General features: G+C 43.1%; 1 protein-coding gene across 1 annotated transcript; it reads right to left on the bottom strand.

Annotated features, from left to right (window-relative positions):
- Positions 1-2,786: 2,786 nt before the first annotated feature.
- Positions 2,787-19,960, bottom strand: LOC106051664 (peptidoglycan-recognition protein SC2-like). Its single transcript, XM_056026463.1, has 4 exons — positions 19,804-19,960; positions 6,106-6,291; positions 4,743-4,856; positions 2,787-3,041 (listed from the first exon to the last, which is right to left on the bottom strand). Exons 1-4 carry the CDS (start codon positions 19,856-19,858, stop codon positions 2,842-2,844), a joined length of 555 nt encoding a protein of 184 aa, XP_055882438.1. The 5' UTR covers positions 19,859-19,960; the 3' UTR covers positions 2,787-2,841.
- Positions 19,961-21,374: the final 1,414 nt, after the last annotated feature.

Genomic DNA, 21,374 nt, shown 5'->3' with positions numbered 1-21,374 from the left:
TCTTTCTCTCGGTCACATAAGTTCGTTCTTTCTCTCGGTCACAACATTTCTACCTTAAGCTCTGTGATGGGGTATTACCCTCAGTTTATCCATGACTATCTTTGGTTCTTATTCTTCTGATGTCCTCCATGTTTGCTTTGGTCTCCCAGCCTTTCTCTTCCAGTCTAGAGCCTGTATTTCAATACGTGTTTTTTTTTCCTTACTGCTCTTTACATTGCAGTCCATTCCGTCATCACATTCAGTCTTTTGAGTTCTTTCTCTTTTGGATTGGTGTTGGCTGGGTCGTATCCACAATGAGTTTTTTTGATCATCAAGAACTACTCTAGTCTAAATGTTTTGCACCACTATTCGGCAGGACTTGTGATTTCACTGTTAACATGTTTCTAGGATTCGGTGGGATTGATTTATATTGAAAGAAACGTAGCAGACCTCAGGAAATGATATATTTTCACTTTTTGATAAATGTTTTAGGTTTTCATTTCAAATTGATTAAGTTTTGAATTATGAAGATAAACAAAAAGAATTTCATTTAGTAACTCTTATGTACAAAAAAAATAATATTCTAGGCTCGTTTTTTAAATGAAATTTATGCATCTAAATACATGCTTTTTATCATTCTATAAAACTGTCTCCCAGTTTTAGAAAGCTTACATCAAATCAATCTGTCCGTCTTTCTGGAACAGATTTATAACACGTTATTTCTCCCACACCCATTCTTGAATCAAGTTGAAACTTTACATAACTATGTATTTTACCTAACAAGACATGAATCAATTAACAAATTAACCAATTTGTCAATAAATTATTGGAAATAATTTCTACATTTTTGAGAGATAAAAAAATTACATGTGGAGGGTTCCCCCCTTTTAAAATATATTTTGCTTGTTAATGAATGTAGCTATGACGTTTCTTGTGCGCTCATACCAAGCTCATAGAGTCTGAAGGTTTCTTTCGCAGTAGAAGTCAAAAGGAAATTTAATTTAGATTTTGCTGAACTATCAAAATAAGACCAAGGTTCTGTTCCCTGGACATTGCTTGGACAAAGTAAGAAAGTTACAGAGATTGTTAGATTGACGCTCTAAAAATAAACAAATTATGTTTCGTTAAAAATAATTAGAAGTTAATGTTTTTAGTAAGTTTGATCTAGTTCTTGAATACAAATAGACATTCGTGTTGATGATGGCAGATGGTCTTTTTAGTTTAGTCTCAAACACACGACGTTCATTATTATAGTTCATGTAGCTCGTGACATTCAGCACAGATAGAAAGTGGTTCTACTTTTTTAAAAACGTTATTGTTACATTTGTTTCAATAAATGATACAGAAAAAAAACATAGCAAGGTGAATAGAAGGACATTGGATCTAGAGATTGATGGGTTAGAGGTAGAACGTGGATAAATGAACGGAAAAGGCGTGTTTACTTGTGTGTTTGTGTGCCTTATTTTACGTAGATATGCAGAATTGCAGATAGCTTACCAAGTAGAAATTTTGGTCAGTCTTTTATATAGTCAGGCAGATATGTAGGTAGATGAGGCTTAGAAATGTAGAGAGATTTTAGCTGGGCAGGTTGGTGGGCAGAGTGGTAGCCATTTTTAGCGTTTCATATTTATTCATAACTTTGAAATGAAAAGAATATTGGCTGTATTCGAACTAATTTTCGAAATTCCAAGAGAGTACATATACAATAAGAATCAAACCTTAAGCCTAAACCCTCCAATCATGTTTGAATTCAAAACTATTAGGACAGTATTACAGCTTTAATTTTATTCAGGGTACAATAGGATTTGATATTGACCAGAGTGTCGAAGTTCCTAATTGAAACAAACAATACATGTCATGCTCAAATTTCCCTTAGAAATAGTTCCTTCATATATTTATACGAGTTTATCCCAGCATCTAGAACAAGAAATGTCTTTTCAAATGCTTGTTTCTATCATTGTGTCCATCAGAGTATGTGTGCATGTTAGGTATTTATGTTTGTATGTAGAATATCACGATAATTTTAATAATATCTAAGTTTATTTAAGATTGTTAACAAAAATAATATTGGCTCAAGAAGCTTTAAAAATACGACAAATAATGGACATCTCTAAAAGGACACAATATTCTAAGAAAATTTCAAGCATGTATTCTTCAGGACTCAGTTGGAAACGATTCTCAAAACCTTTGGTTCGTGTACAGAGAAGCACTTGAGGGAAACATAATATTATGAATTTTAATATCTAATGCTTTAAGCTTTTAATGGGTTAATGGTACAGGGTGGGGCATTAAGATCTCCCACATTTGGATGGGGCACCGTATGGGCTGTAGAGGCAGTGGGACAGGTTTCATTCGTTAGGCAAGGGTTAGGGGTTAGGGTTTCAATTATTATAACATTTGTTCTTTCTTTTTCACAAGCCATTATGAATTGGAAAGGTGAACATCGTGACTTTGTTTGTAGCATATATTTAAAACTCTGTAATACCAACGCTTTGCACTCTGTCAAATTGTAGCTGTACCAGGCGGAAAACAATGTTGAAAACCCATTAAAACAAAACTGGGTTTTTTGTATCTACTTTTCAAAAATAAAGCATTTTTTTTCTAATTGTAAGGGTTCTTTTGGTAGATTCATTCAAAATGTTTGAGATTTAATGTTCCACCCTGTAATTTCTCGTGTTCTAATTAAGCATGAACGATCTCTTCACCTACAGTGATAAATTACCAGATACTTAACAGCCCACAACATTCTGAAGTTACTTCGATCAAAAGGAATTCCATTAAGTGGATAGGGAAAAAAAACGTGCTCGGAGACATTCACTAAATCTTTATTTTGTATAATCCCCTTAGAGAAGAAAAGTCCAATCAGTAATGTGGCCAGGTCTTGATATGGTGCCAGAAGGCCGTGCCTGGACATTCAGTGCTGCCTACGTCACGGTGACCTCTCAAGACGTAATTGTGCTGGATCTTTCCCTCCGTAACACCACATGCTATCAAGTCTTTCACAGCTTGTTGTGCAGCAGCGGTGGGTAGGTGGCTGGTGAAAGTACCGATGAAACAAAAACCTGCAGAGGAAATGCATTTCAAATACAGAACATTTGTTGAACATTTGTTGAACATTTGTTGAACATTTGTTGAACATTTGTTGAACATTTGTTGAACATGTGTTGAACATTTGTTGAATGTGTTTCTGGAAATGATTATAATCTCAAAACACAAGGACGTTGTCGCTGTAGAATTTTGTTTGATGACCGTGTCTCCGGGCACCGCTTCTCAGCTTCAGCGTGGCGCCCGGGTGAAAATGTTCGTTAGAGGAGACGAATAAACTAATAAAGAAGCAAATGAGAAGCGAGTTCATTGCACTGTCGGGTTGAAAGAGAGCCCCAACAGCCCCAACAGCCCCAACAGGCTTGTCTTAATCAACTCACCATTTTAGGTTAGACACCCGCAAGGCCGATGTGGCACCGCGAAGGAAAATGAAAGGGTACCCCAGGGGTTCTTGGCTTTCGACCTAGCCTCTAGCTCGAATGTCTCGGGATATGGGCTAAGGTTAAAGATAAAAAAATTGCATCTACTTGGAACCCTTTCACATTAAACGATTGTCCATTCAGCTCGGTGGAGGGAAGCATTCATTGAATGGCAAATCTTACTTTTCCAATAATTTACATGTAATGCACCATCCTACAATTTTCAACAATATATATTGAACTAGCCTGGCATTACCCGCGGCCTGCGGGTCTAAGTTTGTGTTAACTAATGTTGTGGATTGGATTTAGATGTATGTTAAACTTAGCTAATGATCCTTTCAAGTTTTTTTCTCTTTCGCTACGAAAATAAAATTAGTTTTGCGAAAATGGGTTACCCGAAGCCGATACATTCATATCTATTAAAAACGAAAAGAGCGATAGCTTTGTTAAATGAATGGGATTATAAAGTAAACAATTAAACGAAATAATTTTTAGTACGCGATTCATGAATTAATATAGATCTAGGCCTATCTCAACTCGGCTTCGCAGCTTTTGTAAACGAATGTAGTCTCTTGCAAATAATGCTTTAGAAAACCAAATTTGAATGTTTATTTGATCAAAATATGAAATGAATGGACTTTAATTAATATGTTTATGTGTTAAAGTATAAAACTATCCGTGCGAAGAGAAGTTTTATCATGTTAGAGTTGAATTAGAGTTTTAGATCTAGGGATGGGATTATAAAGTAAACAATTAAACGAATCAATATTTAGTACGCGATTCATTACGGAATTGTCTAATGAAAGAATGTTCGTCAGGAAATCTGTAATCACAGATATAAGGAACTAATTAATGTAAAAAATGCTTTTGAAACACAAAATTGAAGGTTATTTTTATTATATAATGAAATCAATGGATCTTCTTTTGTCTTTTCATGTGTCAAAGTAAAAAACTATCTGCGCAAAGTGTATTTCGTAAAATTAGATCTAGGTCTAAATCCTTTTTTTCTTTTATCATGTCAACATTGTAGACATGGCCTAGATCCATAAAATACTATAGCTGTAATAGAGTCGGACAACTTTATTTTATTTTTTTTTTTGAGGGTCTTAAGTTTGTTTTAGGGCTACAATACATACACTACGGTCTAAGTTAGTACCCAAGGAACATTCCTGCCTAGTTTTATCAAGATTGGTCAAGCGGTTTTGATGTCTATAAGTAACATACATCCATACATACATCCATACACCTCACATTCTACTTTATAATATAGATAGTATTCATAAGATGTTTCTTTCTTACCGTATCCAACACTGTTATAACCAAGTGTGTGAGCGCCTACAACATTCCAGCCTCGACCTTCAAAGACTGAGCCATCGCCTCCAATAATAAAAGTGTAGCCAATGTCAGACCAACCTGGGAAATAGTTTGGTGTAAGCCATTTGAAGTATGAAATAAAATGCACCAAATTAAAATACTACAGTAACTACAGGCATATGTAAATAAGTTCTCTGTGACTTTTACTTGTTGGTACAATAGTTCCTAGCTCTATATGATGGAATCGAACTATATGTAAATTTTCTTAGCAACATCATTTCCACATTTCCAGCCCCTGGCCACATAAGACTGTCCATTTCTTCATTATATCTAATTCACCATTTTCTCTCATGGGAAAACAAATGTGATCTCAAGTGCTGTCTGTACGTGCACATATCACAGTTTGAGCTAGTAACATTGATTGTATACGTTTAAATCACCATATGGATATTAGCAGGACTTGAAGAATCGCCATATTTATAAATTAAATTATGGCTTTTATATAGCGCTACTTTCATGCTTATAGCATGCTCAGAGCGCTTTGGTCCAATCTCAGCTGTGGACCAATTGGTGGGGGAGGGATAGGTGCTCAGTAAACACAACTCTGCCCGAGTCGGATGTCGAACGTCGAGCCCCCTTCATAGGTAGCCAAGCCAAGCTAAGTTCAAGCGCACTTAGCCTCTCGACCACGCTTCCCATTTATATGTAAATTATAAGCTGGGCAGCAGTGCTAGGGGAGGGAGAGGAACTGTGTTCCTAATTCGCTACTATGATTAAACCTTAATTATGTTGGAAGCAAGTTCTCTGATTTTGATCAAGATGGGCACAAACAGAAATGTATAGAATGGCCTGTGGGACGATTGTTGGTCACTTATTTTGTCGAAGATCTAAACCTGTGGCCGTTGGAAAAAAACACAATAAGATTCACAACTTCTAGGCATACACAGGTCAAGGAGGAACACGTCTGCAGGAGACCTTTGACATTTTCGTGGACTTCAATCAAAAGACCACTTAAGTCCACATAGCTAACTATAAGATATATATATGGCAATAATACGTACAAATATTATCTATAGATTATGTATCCCAAGAGATCTAAGACATTATCGTGTGATCAGCACATGTGCACACTATTAACTTGTTTGACTATAAAGTTACTTGTCATAGCTAGCTTTTTTAATCAGTAAATTTTTGACAATGGTTGATACCCATAAGAGGGAATTAAAATTTTCTGGATCTAGAAACAATATTGAAAGTAATATTTTATAGCAAGACTACCTAAGATATGGCGGATCCTAGAACCAAATGAACACGCTTTTAGAAATCTATTATTAGTATCACCAGTTACCGTGTGTGTCCATGTGGTAATTTTGAAAACCCTTTACTTGAGCTTGACATGACGCTCTGTCGTGGCACTCCGCGCCTGCTGAATGATGGATGAAGGCATAATGGACAGCGCCGGCTAAATGCGTCGGGGTGCTAGTTGGGTGACGGGCACCCCATTGAGCCCTTGTTATAATGTGTGGGCAAGCTCCTGGACAAAAGAAAAATATTTAATCATATAACTATTTATTGAGGTTTTCCATCATAGTATTTAATCTTTTTTGAAACCCCTGGTTCTCCCAATACCCCAGATTCTTCCATCACTCCTAATTCTCCCATCACCTCTGATTCTTCCATCACCTCTGATTCTCCCATCACCCCAGATTCTTCCATCACCCCTGATTCTCCCATCACCTCTGATTCCCCCATCACCTCTGATTCTTCCATCACCCCTGATTCTCCCATCACCCCAGATTCTTCCATCACCCCTGATTCTCCCATCACTTCTGATTCTTCCATCACCCTTGATTCTCCGATCACCTCTGATTCTCCCATCACCTCTGATTCTCCCATCACCCCTGATTCTTCCATCATCCCTGATTCTCCCATCACTCCTGATTCTACCATCACCTCTGATTCTCCCATCACCCCTGATTCTCCCATCACCCCTGATTCTCACATCACCCCTGATTCACCCATCACCCCCGATTCTCCCATCATTTCTGATTCTTCGATCACCCCTGATTCTCCCATCATTTCTGATTCTTCCATCACCCCTGATTCTCCCATCACCCCTGATTCTCCCATCACCCCTGATTCTCCCATCACCCCTGAATCTCCCATCACCCCTGATTGCACCATCACCCCTGATTCTCCCATCACCCCTGATTCTCCCATCACCCCTGACTCTCCCATCACTCCTGATTCTCCCATCACCCCTGATTCTCCCTTCACCCCTGATTCTCCCATCACCCCTGATTCTCCCATCACCTCTGATTCCCCCATCACCTCTGATTCTTCCATCACCCCTGATTCTCCCATCACCCCAGATTCTCCCATCACCCCTGATTCTCCCATCACCTCTGATTCTCCCATCACCCCTGATTCTCCCATCACTCCTGATTCTCCCATCACCCCTGATTCTCCCATCACCCCTGATTCTCCCATCACCCCTGATTCTCCCATCAACTCTGATTCTCCCATCACCTCTGATTCTCCCATCTCCCCTGATTCTCCCATCACCCCTGATTCTCACATTACCCCTGATTCACCCATCACCCCCGATTCTCCCATCATTTCTGATTCTCCGATCACCCCTGATTCTCCCATCATTTCTGATTCTTCCATCACCCCTGATTCTCCCATCACCCCTGATTCTCCCATCACCCCTGATTCTCCCATCACCCCTGATTCTTCCATCACCCCTGATTCCACCATCACCCCTGATTCTCCCATCACCCCTGATTCTCCCATCACCCCTGATTCTCCCATCACTCCTGATTCTCCCATCACCCCTGATTCTCCCATCACCCCTGATTCTCCCATCACCTCTGATTCTCCCATCACCCCTGATTCTCCCATCACCCCTGATTCTCCCATCAACTCTGATTCTCCCATCACCCCTGATTCTCCCATCACCCCTGATTCTCCCATCACCCCTGATTCTCCCATCACCCTTGATTCTCCCATCACCCCTGATTCTCCCATCAACTCTGATTCTCCCATCAACTCTGATTCTCCCATCACCCCTAATTCTCCGATCACCCCTGATTCTCCCATCACCCCTGATTCTCCCATCAACTCTGATTCTTCCATCACCTCTGATTCTCCCATCACCCCTGATTCTCCCATCACCCCTGATTCTCCCATCACCCTTGATTCTCCCATCACCCCTGATTCTCCCATCAACTCTGATTCTTCCATCACCTCTGATTCTCCCATCAACTCTGATTCTTCCATCACCCCTGATTCTCCCATTACCTCTGATTCTCCCATCACCCCTGATTCTCCCATCACCTCTGATTCTCCCATCACCCCTGATTCTCCCATCACCCCTGATTCTCCCATCATTTCTGATTCTCCGATCACCCCTGATTCTCCCATCATTTCTAATTCTTCCATCACCCCTGATTCTCCCATCACCCCTGATTCTCCCATCACCCCTGATTCTCCCATCACCCCTGATTCTCCCATCACCCCTGATTGCACCATCACCCCTGATTCTCCCATCACCCCTGATTCTCCCATCACCCCTGACTCTCCCATCACTCCTGATTCTCCCATCACCCCTGATTCTCCCATCACCCCTGATTCTCCCATCACCCCTGATTCTCCCATCACCCCTGACTCTCCCATCACTCCTGATTCTCCCATCACCCCTGATTCTCCCATCACCCCTGATTCTCCCATCACCTCTGATTCTCCCATCACCTCTGATTCTCCCATCACCCCTGATTCTCCCATCACCCCAGATTCTTCCATCACCCCTGATTCTCCCATCACCCCTGATTCTCCCATCACTTCTGATTCTTCCATCACCCTTGATTCTCCGATCACCTCTGATTCTCCCATCACCTCTGATTCTCCCATCACCCCTGATTCTTCCATCATCCCTGATTGTCCCATCACTCCTGATTCTACCATCACCTCTGATTCTCCCATCACCCCTGATTCTCCCATCACCCCTGATTCTCACATCACCCCTGATTCACCCATTATTCCCGATTCTCCCATCATTTCTGATTCTCCGATCACCCCTGATTCTCCCATCATTTCTGATTCTTCCATCACCCCTGATTCTCCCATCACCCCTGATTCTCCCATCACCCCTGATTCTCCCATCACCCCTGATTCTCCCATCACCCCTGATTCTCCCATCACCTCTGATTCTCCCATCACCTCTGATTCTCCCATCACCCCTGATTCTCCCATCACCCCAGATTCTTCCATCACCCCTGATTCTCCCATCACCCCTGATTCTCCCATCACTTCTGATTCTTCCATCACCCTTGATTCTCCGATCACCTCTGATTCTCCCATCACCTCTGATTCTCCCATCACCCCTGATTCTTCCATCATCCCTGATTGTCCCATCACTCCTGATTCTACCATCACCTCTGATTCTCCCATCACCCCTGATTCTCCCATCACCCCTGATTCTCACATCACCCCTGATTCACCCATTACCCCCGATTCTCCCATCATTTCTGATTCTCCGATCACCCCTGATTCTCCCATCATTTCTGATTCTTCCATCACCCCTGATTCTCCCATCACCCCTGATTCTCCCATCACCCCTGATTCTCCCATCACTCCTGATTCTCCCATCACCTCTGAAATCTCCCATCACCCCTGATTTTTCCATCATCCCTGATTCTCCCATCACTCCTGATTCTACCATCACCTCTGATTCTCTTATCACCCCTGATTCTCCCACCACCCCTGATTCTCACATCACCCCTGATTCACCCATCACCCCCGATTCTCCCATCATTTCTGATTCTCCGATCACCCCTGATTCTCCCATCATTTCTGATTCTCCCATCACCCCTGATTCTCCCATCACCCCTGATTCTCCCATCACCCCTGATTCTCCCATCACCCCTGATTCTCCCATCACCCCTGATTCTCCTATCACCCCTGATTCTCCCATCCTCTCTGATTCTCCCATCACCCCTGATTCTCCCATCACCCCTGATTCTCCCATCAACTCTGATTCTCCCATCACCCCTGATTCTCCCATCACTCCTGATTCTCCCATCACCCCTGATTCTCCCATCACCCCTGATTTTCCCATCACCCCTGATTCTCCCATCAACTCTGATTCTCCCATCACCTCTGATTCTCCCATCACCCCTGATTCTTTCATCACCCCTGATTCTCACATTACCCCTGATTCACCCATCACCCCCGATTCTCCCATCATTTCTGATTCTCCGATCACCCCTGATTCTCCCATCATTTCTGATTCTTCCATCACCCCTGATTCTCCCATCACCCCTGATTCTCCCATCACCCCTGATTCTCCCATCACCCCTTATTCTTCCATCACCCCTGATTCCACCATCACCCCTGATTCTCCCATCACCCCTGATTCTCCCATCACCCCTGATTCTCCCATCACTCCTGATTCTCCCATCACTCCTGATTCTCCCATCACCCCTGATTCTCCCATCACCTCTGATTCTCCCATCACCCCTGATTCTCCCATCACCCCTGATTCTCCCATCAACTCTGATTCTCCCATCACCCCTGATTCTCCCATCAACTCTGATTCTCCCATCACCCCTGATTCTCCCATCACCCCTGATTCTCCCATCACCCCTGATTCTCCCATCACCCTTGATTCTCCCATCACCCCTGATTCTCCCATCAACTCTGATTCTCCCATCAACTCTGATTCTCCCATCACCCCTGATTCTCCCATCACCCCTGACTCTCCCATCACCCCTGATTCTCCCATCAACTCTGATTCTCCCATCACCTCTGATTCTCCCATCACCCCTGATTCTCCCATCACCCCTGATTCTCCCATCACCCTTGATTCTCCCATCACCCCTGATTCTCCCATCAACTCTGATTCTTCCATCACCCCTGATTCTCCCATTACCTCTGATTCTCCCATCACCCCTGATTCTCCCATCACCCCTGATTCTCCCATCACCTCTGATTCTCCCATCACCCCTGATTCTCCGATCACCCCTGATTCTCCCATCATTTCTGATTCTCCCATCACCCCTGATTCTCCCATCACCCCTGATTCTTCCATCATTTCTGATTCTTCCATCACCCCTGATTCTCCCATCACCCCTGATTCTCCCATCACCCCTGATTCTCCCATCACCCCTGATTGCACCATCACCCCTGATTCTCCCATCACCCCTAATTCTCCCATCACCCCTGACTCTCCCATCACTCCTGATTCTCCCATCACCTCTAAAATCTCCCATCACCCCTGATTCTTCCATCATCCCTGATTCTCCCATCACTCCTGATTCTACCATCACCTCTGATTCTCCCATCACTCCTGATTCTCCCACCACCCCTGATTCTCACATCACCCCTGATTCACCCATCACCCCCGATTCTCCCATCATTTCTGATTCTCCGATCACCCCTGATTCTCCCATCATTTCTGATTCTCCCATCACCCCTGATTCTCCCATCACCCCTGATTCCACCATCACCCCTGATTCTCCCATCACCCCTGATTCTCCCATCACCCCTGATTCTCCCATCACTCCTGATTCTCCCATCACCCCTGATTCTCCTATCACCCCTGATTCTCCCATCCTCTCTGATTCTCCCATCACCCCTGATTCTCCCATCACCCCTGATTCTCCCATCAACTCTGATTCTCCCATCACCCCTGATTCTCCCATCACTCCTGATTCTCCCATCACCCCTGATTCTCCCATCACCCCTGATTTTCCCATCACCCCTGATTCTCCCATCAACTCTGATTCTCCCATCACCTCTGATTCTCCCATCACCCCTGATTCTTTCATCACCCCTGATTCTCACATTACCCCTGATTCACCCATCACCCCCGATTCTCCCATCATTTCTGATTCTCCGATCACCCCTGATTCTCCCATCATTTCTGATTCTTCCATCACCCCTGATTCTCCCATCACCCCTGATTCTCCCATCACCCCTGATTCTCCCATCACCCCTGATTCTTCCATCACCCCTGATTCCACCATCACCCCTGATTCTCCCATCACCCCTGATTCTCCCATCACCCCTGATTCTCCCATCACCTCTGATTCTCCCATCACCCCTGATTCTCCCATCACCTCTGATTCTCCCATCACCCCTGATTCTCCCATCACCCCTGATTCTCCCATCAACTCTGATTCTTCCATCACCCCTGATTCTCCCATCAACTCTGATTCTCCCATCACCCCTGATTCTCCCATCACCCCTGATTCTCCCATCACCCCTGATTCTCCCATCACCCTTGATTCTCCCATCACCCCTGATTCTCCCATCAACTCTGATTCTCCCATCAACTCTGATTCTCCCATCACCCCTGATTCTCCCATCACCCCTGATTCTCTCATCACCCCTGATTCTCCCATCAACTCTGATTCTCCCATCACCTCTGATTCTCCCATCACCCCTGATTCTCCCATCACCCCTGATTCTCCCATCACCCTTGATTCTCCCATCACCCCTGATTCTCCCATCAACTCTGATTCTTCCATCACCTCTGATTCTCCCATCAACTCTGATTCTTCCATCACCCCTGATTCTCCCATTACCTCTGATTCTCCCATCACCCCTGATTCTCCCATCAACTCTGATTCTCCCATCAACTCTGATTCTCCCATCACCCCTGATTCTCCCATCACTTCTGATTCTTCCATCACCCTTGATTCTCCGATCACCTCTGATTCTCCCATCACCTCTGAAATCTCCCATCACCTCTGATTCTTCCATCATCCCTGATTCTCCCATCACCCCTGATTCTCCCATCAACTCTGATTCTCCCATCACCCCTGATTATCCCACCACCCCAGATTCTCACATCACCCCTGATTCACCCATCACCCCCGATTCTCCCATCATTTCTGATTCTCCGATCACCCCTGATTCTCCCATCACTTCTGATTCTTCCATCACCCTTGATTCTCCGATCACCTCTGATTCTCCCATCACCTCTGAAATCTCCCATCACCCCTGATTCTTCCATCATCCCTGATTCTCCCATCACCCCTGATTCTCCCATCAACTCTGATTCTCCCATCACCCCTGATTATCCCACCACCCCAGATTCTCACATCACCCCTGATTCACCCATCACCCCCGATTCTCCCATCATTTCTGATTCTCCGATCACCCCTGATTCTCCCATCACCCCTGATTCTCCCATCACCCCTGATTCTCCCATCAACTCTGATTCTCCCATCACCCCTGATTCTCCCATCAACTCTGATTCTTCCATCACCCCTGATTCTCCCATCACTTCTGATTCTTCCATCACCCTTGATTCTCCGATCACCTCTGATTCTCCCATCACCTCTGAAATCTCCCATCACCCCTGATTCTTCCATCATCCCTGATTCTCCCATCACCCCTGATTCTCCCATCAACTCTGATTCTCCCATCACCCCTGATTCTCCCACCACCCCTGATTCTCACATCACCCCTGATTCACCCATCACCCCCGATTCTCCCATCATTTCTGAATCTCCGATCACCCCTGATTCTCCCATCACCCCTGATTCTCCCATCACCCCTGATTCTCCCATCAACTCTGATTCTTCCATCACCTCTGATTCTCCCATCAACTCTGATTCTTCCATCACCCCTGATTCTCCCATTACCTCTGATTCTCCCATCACCCCTGATTCTCCCATCACCTCTGATTCTCCCATCACCCCTGATTCTCCCATCACCCCTGATTCTCCCATCATTTCTGATTCTCCGATCACCCCTGATTCTCCCATCATTTCTAATTCTTCCATCACCCCTGATTCTCCCATCACCCCTGATTCTCCCATCACCCCTGATTCTCCCATCACCCCTGATTGCACCATCACCCCTGATTGCACCATCACCCCTGATTCTCCCATCACCCCTGATTCTCCCATCACCCCTGACTCTCCCATCACTCCTGATTCTCCCATCACCCCTGATTCTCCCATCACCCCTGATTCTCCCATCACCCCTGATTCTCCCATCACCCCTGACTCTCCCATCACTCCTGATTCTCCCATCACCCCTGATTCTCCCATCACCCCTGATTCTCCCATCACCTCTGATTCTCCCATCACCTCTGATTCTCCCATCACCCCTGATTCTCCCATCACCCCAGATTCTTCCATCACCCCTGATTCTCCCATCACCCCTGATTCTCCCATCACTTCTGATTCTTCCATCACCCTTGATTCTCCGATCACCTCTGATTCTCCCATCACCTCTGATTCTCCCATCACCCCTGATTCTTCCATCATCCCTGATTGTCCCATCACTCCTGATTCTCCCATCACCCCTGATTGCACCATCACCCCTGATTCTCCCATCACCCCTGATTCTCACATCACCCCTGATTCTCCCATCACTCCTGATTCTCCCATCACCTCTGAAATCTCCCATCACCCCTGATTTTTCCATCATCCCTGATTCTCCCATCACTCCTGATTCTACCATCACCTCTGATTCTCCCATCACCCCTGATTCTCCCACCACCCCTGATTCTCACATCACCCCTGATTCACCCATCACCCCCGATTCTCCCATCATTTCTGATTCTCCGATCACCCCTGATTCTCCCATCATTTCTGATTCTCCCATCACCCCTGATTCTCCCATCACCCCTGATTCTCCCATCACCCCTGATTCTCCCATCACCCCTGATTCTCCCATCACCCCTGATTCTCCTATCACCCCTGATTCTCCCATCCTCTCTGATTCTCCCATCACCCCTGATTCTCCCATCACCCCTGATTCTCCCATCAACTCTGATTCTCCCATCACCCCTGATTCTCCCATCACTCCTGATTCTCCCATCACCCCTGATTCTCCCATCACCCCTGATTTTCCCATCACCCCTGATTCTCCCATCAACTCTGATTCTCCCATCACCTCTGATTCTCCCATCACCCCTGATTCTTTCATCACCCCTGATTCTCACATTACCCCTGATTCACCCATCACCCCCGATTCTCCCATCATTTCTGATTCTCCGATCACCCCTGATTCTCCCATCATTTCTGATTCTTCCATCACCCCTGATTCTCCCATCACCCCTGATTCTCCCATCACCCCTGATTCTCCCATCACCCCTTATTCTTCCATCACCCCTGATTCCACCATCACCCCTGATTCTCCCATCACCCCTGATTCTCCCATCACCCCTGATTCTCCCATCACTCCTGATTCTCCCATCACTCCTGATTCTCCCATCACCCCTGATTCTCCCATCACCTCTGATTCTCCCATCACCCCTGATTCTCCCATCACCCCTGATTCTCCCATCAACTCTGATTCTCCCATCACCCCTGATTCTCCCATCAACTCTGATTCTCCCATCACCCCTGATTCTCCCATCACCCCTGATTCTCCCATCACCCCTGATTCTCCCATCACCCTTGATTCTCCCATCACCCCTGATTCTCCCATCAACTCTGATTCTCCCATCAACTCTGATTCTCCCATCACCCCTGATTCTCCCATCACCCCTGACTCTCCCATCACCCCTGATTCTCCCATCAACTCTGATTCTCCCATCACCTCTGATTCTCCCATCACCCCTGATTCTCCCATCACCCCTGATTCTCCCATCACCCTTGATTCTTCCATCACCCCTGATTCTCCCATCAACTCTGATTCTTCCATCACCCCTGATTCTCCCATTACCTCTGATTCTCCCATCACCCCTGATTCTCCCATCACCCCTGATTCTCCCATCACCTCTGATTCTCCCATCACCCCTGATTCTTCCATCATCCCTGATTCTCCCATCACTCCTGATTCTCCCATCATTTCTGATTCTCCCATCACCCCTGATTCTTCCATCATTTCTGATTCTTCCATCACCCCTGATTCTCCCATCACCCCTGATTCTCCCATCACCCCTGATTCTCCCATCACCCCTGATTGCACCATCACCCCTGATTCTCCCATCACCCCTAATTCTCCCATCACCCCTGACTCTCCCATCACTCCTGATTCTCCCATCACCTCTAAAATCTCCCATCACCCCTGATTCTTCCATCATCCCTGATTCTCCCATCACTCCTGATTCTACCATCACCTCTGATTCTCCCATCACTCCTGATTCTCCCACCACCCCTGATTCTCACATCACCCCTGATTCACCCATCACCCCCGATTCTCCCATCATTTCTGATTTTCCGATCACCCCTGATTCTCCCATCATTTCTGATTCTCCCATCACCCCTGATTCTCCCATCACCCCTGATTCCACCATCACCCCTGATTCTCCCATCACCCCTGATTCTCCCATCACCCCTGATTCTCCCATCACTCCTGATTCTCCCATCACCCCTGATTCTCCTATCACCCCTGATTCTCCCATCCTCTCTGATTCTCCCATCACCCCTGATTCTCCCATCACCCCTGATTCTCCCATCAACTCTGATTCTCCCATCACCCCTGATTCTCCCATCACTCCTGATTCTCCCATCACCCCTGATTCTCCCATCACCCCTGATTTTCCCATCACCCCTGATTCTCCCATCAACTCTGATTCTCCCATCACCTCTGATTCTCCCATCACCCCTGATTCTTTCATCACCCCTGATTCTCACATTACCCCTGATTCACCCATCACCCCCGATTCTCCCATCATTTCTGATTCTCCGATCACCCCTGATTCTCCCATCATTTCTGATTCTTCCATCACCCCTGATTCTCCCATCACCCCTGATTCTCCCATCACCCCTGATTCTCCCATCACCCCTGATTCTTCCATCACCCCTGATTCCACCATCACCCCTGATTCTCCCATCACCCCTGATTCTCCCATCACCCCTGATTCTCCCATCACCTCTGATTCTCCCATCACCCCTGATTCTCCCATCACCTCTGATTCTCCCATCACCCCTGATTCTCCCATCACCCCTGATTCTCCCATCAACTCTGATTCTCCCATCACCCCTGATTCTCCCATCAACTCTGATTCTCCCATCACCCCTGATTCTCCCATCACCCCTGATTCTCCCATCACCCCTGATTCTCCCATCACCCTTGATTCTCCCATCACCCCTGATTCTCCCATCAACTCTGATTCTCCCATCAACTCTGATTCTCCCATCACCCCTGATTCTCCCATCACCCCTGATTCTCTCATCACCCCTGATTCTCCCATCAACTCTGATTCTCCCATCACCTCTGATTCTCCCATCACCCCTGATTCTCCCATCACCCCTGATTCTCCCATCACCCTTGATTCTCCCATCACCCCTGATTCTCCCATCAACTCTGATTCTTCCATCACCTCTGATTCTCCCATCAACTCTGATTCTTCCATCACCCCTGATTCTCCCATTACCTCTGATTCTCCTATCACCCCTGATTCTCCCATCAACTCTGATTCTCCCATCAACTCTGATTCTCCCATCACCCCTGATTCTCCCATCACTTCTGATTCTTCCATCACCCTTGATTCTCCGATCACCTCTGATTCTCCCATCACCTCTGAAATCTCCCATCACCCCTGATTCTTCCATCATCCCTGATTCTCCCATCACCCCTGATTCTCCCATCAACTCTGATTCTCCCATCACCCCTGATTCACCCATCACCCCCGATTCTCCCATCATTTCTGAATCTCCGATCACCCCTGATTCTCCCATCACCCCTGATTCTCCCATCACCCCTGATTCTCCCATCAACTCTGATTCTCCCATCACCCCTGATTCTCCCATCAACTCTGATTCTTCCATCACCTCTGATTCTCCCATCAACTCTGATTCTTCCATCACCCCTGATTCACCCATCACCCCTGATTCTTCCATTACCCCAAATTCCCCATTTATTTCTTTAATCACTCCAAGTTCTTTAACCAGTTCAACATTGTTATAACCAAGTGTATGAGCTCTCATCGTCACTCCTAGCTAAAACTATTTTGTCCAATAAAATATATTGCTGCCTCTCTCTCTCTCTCTCTCTCTTCTCTCTCTCTCTCTCTCTCTCTCTTTTTTAGAACCATAATACAAAGAGCAATTACCAGCTTTCGATCAGCCGGGAAAACCAATGACTTAGCAGAGTTTATATCACTACTTAACACGCACTAATGAATTTCATAGTATAAAACAGTAAAATGTTTATTTTTATCACGTATTAAAATCTTTTCCACCAAATCTCGGCCTGTTCAAAAGTGAATAACAAATCTTGTCAAATGCATCAGGGGAGAAGGTTGGTAGGAATTGGTATATTTTGTTATCTACTAACATTTACAAATATATTTTAATATCTTCATCCCACAATTCTACAAGGTCCATAACACAGTAAAAAGTTGTTTCCTTAAACATTTATTTCTAGAGATCATTGTCAGGACTAACAATAGCTATAATAGCCTAAAGAGATGAAAGATAAACTTGACAATCTTATCCAGTCTAATCTCAGCCAAGCATTTTTCATTCTCTCAAAGGTCTTGGACTCAAAACAAAATAAGTTTCATGACGTAGAGAGTGTGATTTCAACAAATAAAACTAAGTGTGATTTCAACAGATAAAACTAAGTGTGATTTCAACAAATAAAACTAAGTGTGATTTAAACAAATAAAACCAAGTGTGATTTAAACAAATAAAACCAAGTGTGATTTAAACAGATAAAACTAAGTGTGATTTAAACAAATAAAACTAAGTGTGATTTCAACAAATAAAACTAAGTGTGATTTAAACAAATAAAACCAAGTGTGATTTCAACAAATAAAACTAAGTGTGATTTCAACAAATAAAACTAAGTGTGATTTCAACAAATAAAACTAAGTGTGATTTAAACAAATAAAACCAAGTGTGATTTCAACAAATAAAACCAAGTGTGATTTCAACAAATAAAACTAAGTGTGATTTAAACAGATAAAACTAAGTGTGATTTAAACAAATAAAACTAAGTGTGATTTCAACAAATAAAACTAAGTGTGATTTAAACAAATAAAACCAAGTGTGATTTCAACAAATAAAACTAAGTGTGATTTCAACAAATAAAACTAAGTGTGATTTCAACAAATAAAACTAAGTGTGATTTAAACAAATAAAACTAAGTGTGATTTAAACAAATAAAACTAAGTGTGATTTCAACAAATAAAACTAAGTGTGATTTCAACAAATAAAACTAAGTGTGATTTAAACAAATAAAACTAAGTGTGATTTAAACAAATAAAACTAAGTGTGATTTCAACAAATAAAACTAAGTGTGATTTCAACAAATAAAACTAAGTGTGATTTAAACAAATAAAACTAAGTGTGATTTAAACAAATAAAACTAAGTGTGATTTCAACAAATAAAACTAAGTGTGATTTAAACAAATAAAACCAAGTGTGATTTAAACAAATAAAACCAAGTGTGATTTAAACAAATAAAACTAAGTGTGATTTCAACAAATAAAACTAAGTGTGATTTCAACAAATAAAACTAAGTGTGATTTAAACAAATAAAACCAAGTGTGATTTAAACAAATAAAACCAAGTGTGATTTAAACAAATAAAACCAAGTGTGATTTAAACAAATAAAACTAAGTGTGATTTAAACAAATAAAACTAAGTGTGATTTAAACAGATAAAACTAAGTGTGATTTCAACAAATAAAACTAAGTGTGATTTCAACAAATAAAACTAAGTGTGATTTAAACAAATAAAACCAAGTGTGATTTAAACAAATAAAACTAAACATGTGAACTGTGTTCTGTTATGCACAGGGATACGATCAAACTCAATTAATAGAGACAGCGCTTTTATTTAATTACAAGAGATGCTGATGAACGAATATTTAAAAACTCTATTTTTTTTAAACTGTCACATCCAGACTCCTGGTGTTCACAAACATAAATAAACAATGATGTAATAGATATACAATATAGCCAGCTGGTATTTAAAAAGAAAATGAAATTATGAAAACCTATTCAATCTTTGTTGTTGATTTTTTTTATTCCTAGATTCTGTGTTTGTATTTTCTTCCCCTCCAATTTTCCACCTTGTCCTCCACTTAATGAGTTCTATTAATACAGTCTAATGAAGCTTACACTTACCAAGCACCAGACTGACCTGCAGACACACGAAGGCCACTAATATTGCTCCCACCATTTCCGACTCGGGTTAAAACTTCACTGATGAAGATTGTGAGAAAAGAAACCAATTTATATTCCAAAGGGATTTCTTGTTTGAAAGATAACAATATACTAAAAGAACACAAGAGAGATAACAATTATTTTTGGTTTTCAAAAGTTGACCAAAGTGACGTCAGCTTATTCTCTGTACATGCATGTATCTTATTTGACGACAAATATCCAAATGATCTATTAAAGGAAAGATGTTTGCGTTCTATATTTTACTGACATTTGAGTGTTTTAAATAAATCCAAGGTAATATGATATATAACTTATTCTATTTGACAAAGAGTGACAATAAAATTTGGGGACATTGTTTTGTCCTACGATTAGATAAAATTGTTTAACTGGGTCAAGTATCGGTTCTATTTTTTTGTTTCTTAACCATAGACATGTAAAATTTAAGTTTTCACTATAAGCAGTAGTAATGTTGTTTTTAAATAGGAGAATTATATGGTCACGCGTTACATGTTGCACACATATGATCTAGAGTTGAATTGTATTGCTGGATTTTTTTTTTAATAAATTTGGCATCACATTTTAACCAAATCTAAACTTTAGTCATTCAAATATATTCAAATTTTAAATAACCGCATCTCATCTATCCTCTGGCTGTCGTCGTAGGGGGTGCTGCGACAGTTCAGGTAACCAAATCCCTCCACTCTATCCGCCCAGCTGTTCTTAGCAGAATATCAAAACAGGCAGCTTCATTCTTTCAAGTTGACCAGTCAGCTTGTTGTTTGGACAACGCTTTCGTCGTGCACCCTTCACTGTACCCTGAAGGATGACTTTAGACAGAGAGTCATGTCTTACAGAGACTTTAGACAGAGAGTCATGTCTTACAGAGACTTTAGACAGAGAGTCATGTCTTACAGAGACTTTAGACAGAGAGTCATGTCTTACAGAGACTTAGACAGAGAGTCATGTCTTACAGAGACTTTAGACAGAGAGTCATGTCTTACAGAGACTTTAGACAGAGAGTCATGTCTTACAGAGACTTTAGACAGAGAGGCATGTCTTACAGAGACTTTCGACAGAGAGTCATGTCTTACAGAGACTTTAGACAGTCATGTCTTACAGAGACTTTAGACAGAGAGTCATGTCTTACAGAGACTTTAGACAGAGAGTCATGTCTTACAGAGACTTTAGACAGAGAGGCATGTCTTACAGAGACTTTAGACAGAGAGTCATGTCTTACAGAGACTTTAGACAGAGAGGCATGTCTTACAGAGACTTTAGACAGAGAGTCATGTCTTACAGAGACTTTAGACAGTCATGTCTTACAGAGACTTTAGACAGAGAGTCATGTCTTACAGAGACTTTAGACAGAGAGTCATGTCTTACAGAGACTTTAGACAGAGAGTCATGTCTTACAGATAATAACGAACCTGTCCACAATTAACAAAAACAGATTTTGTTTCACCACTTTGACCTATTTAGACACAGCAATAACACAGATAGTTTTATAACAGACAAGATAAGGCGACTACTTA

Source organism: Biomphalaria glabrata, chromosome 4, assembly GCF_947242115.1.
Source record: "Biomphalaria glabrata chromosome 4, xgBioGlab47.1, whole genome shotgun sequence".
In the NCBI taxonomy this organism is placed as follows: Eukaryota; Metazoa; Mollusca; class Gastropoda; family Planorbidae; genus Biomphalaria; species Biomphalaria glabrata.
This window is presented reverse-complemented; position numbering and strand designations above follow the sequence as displayed.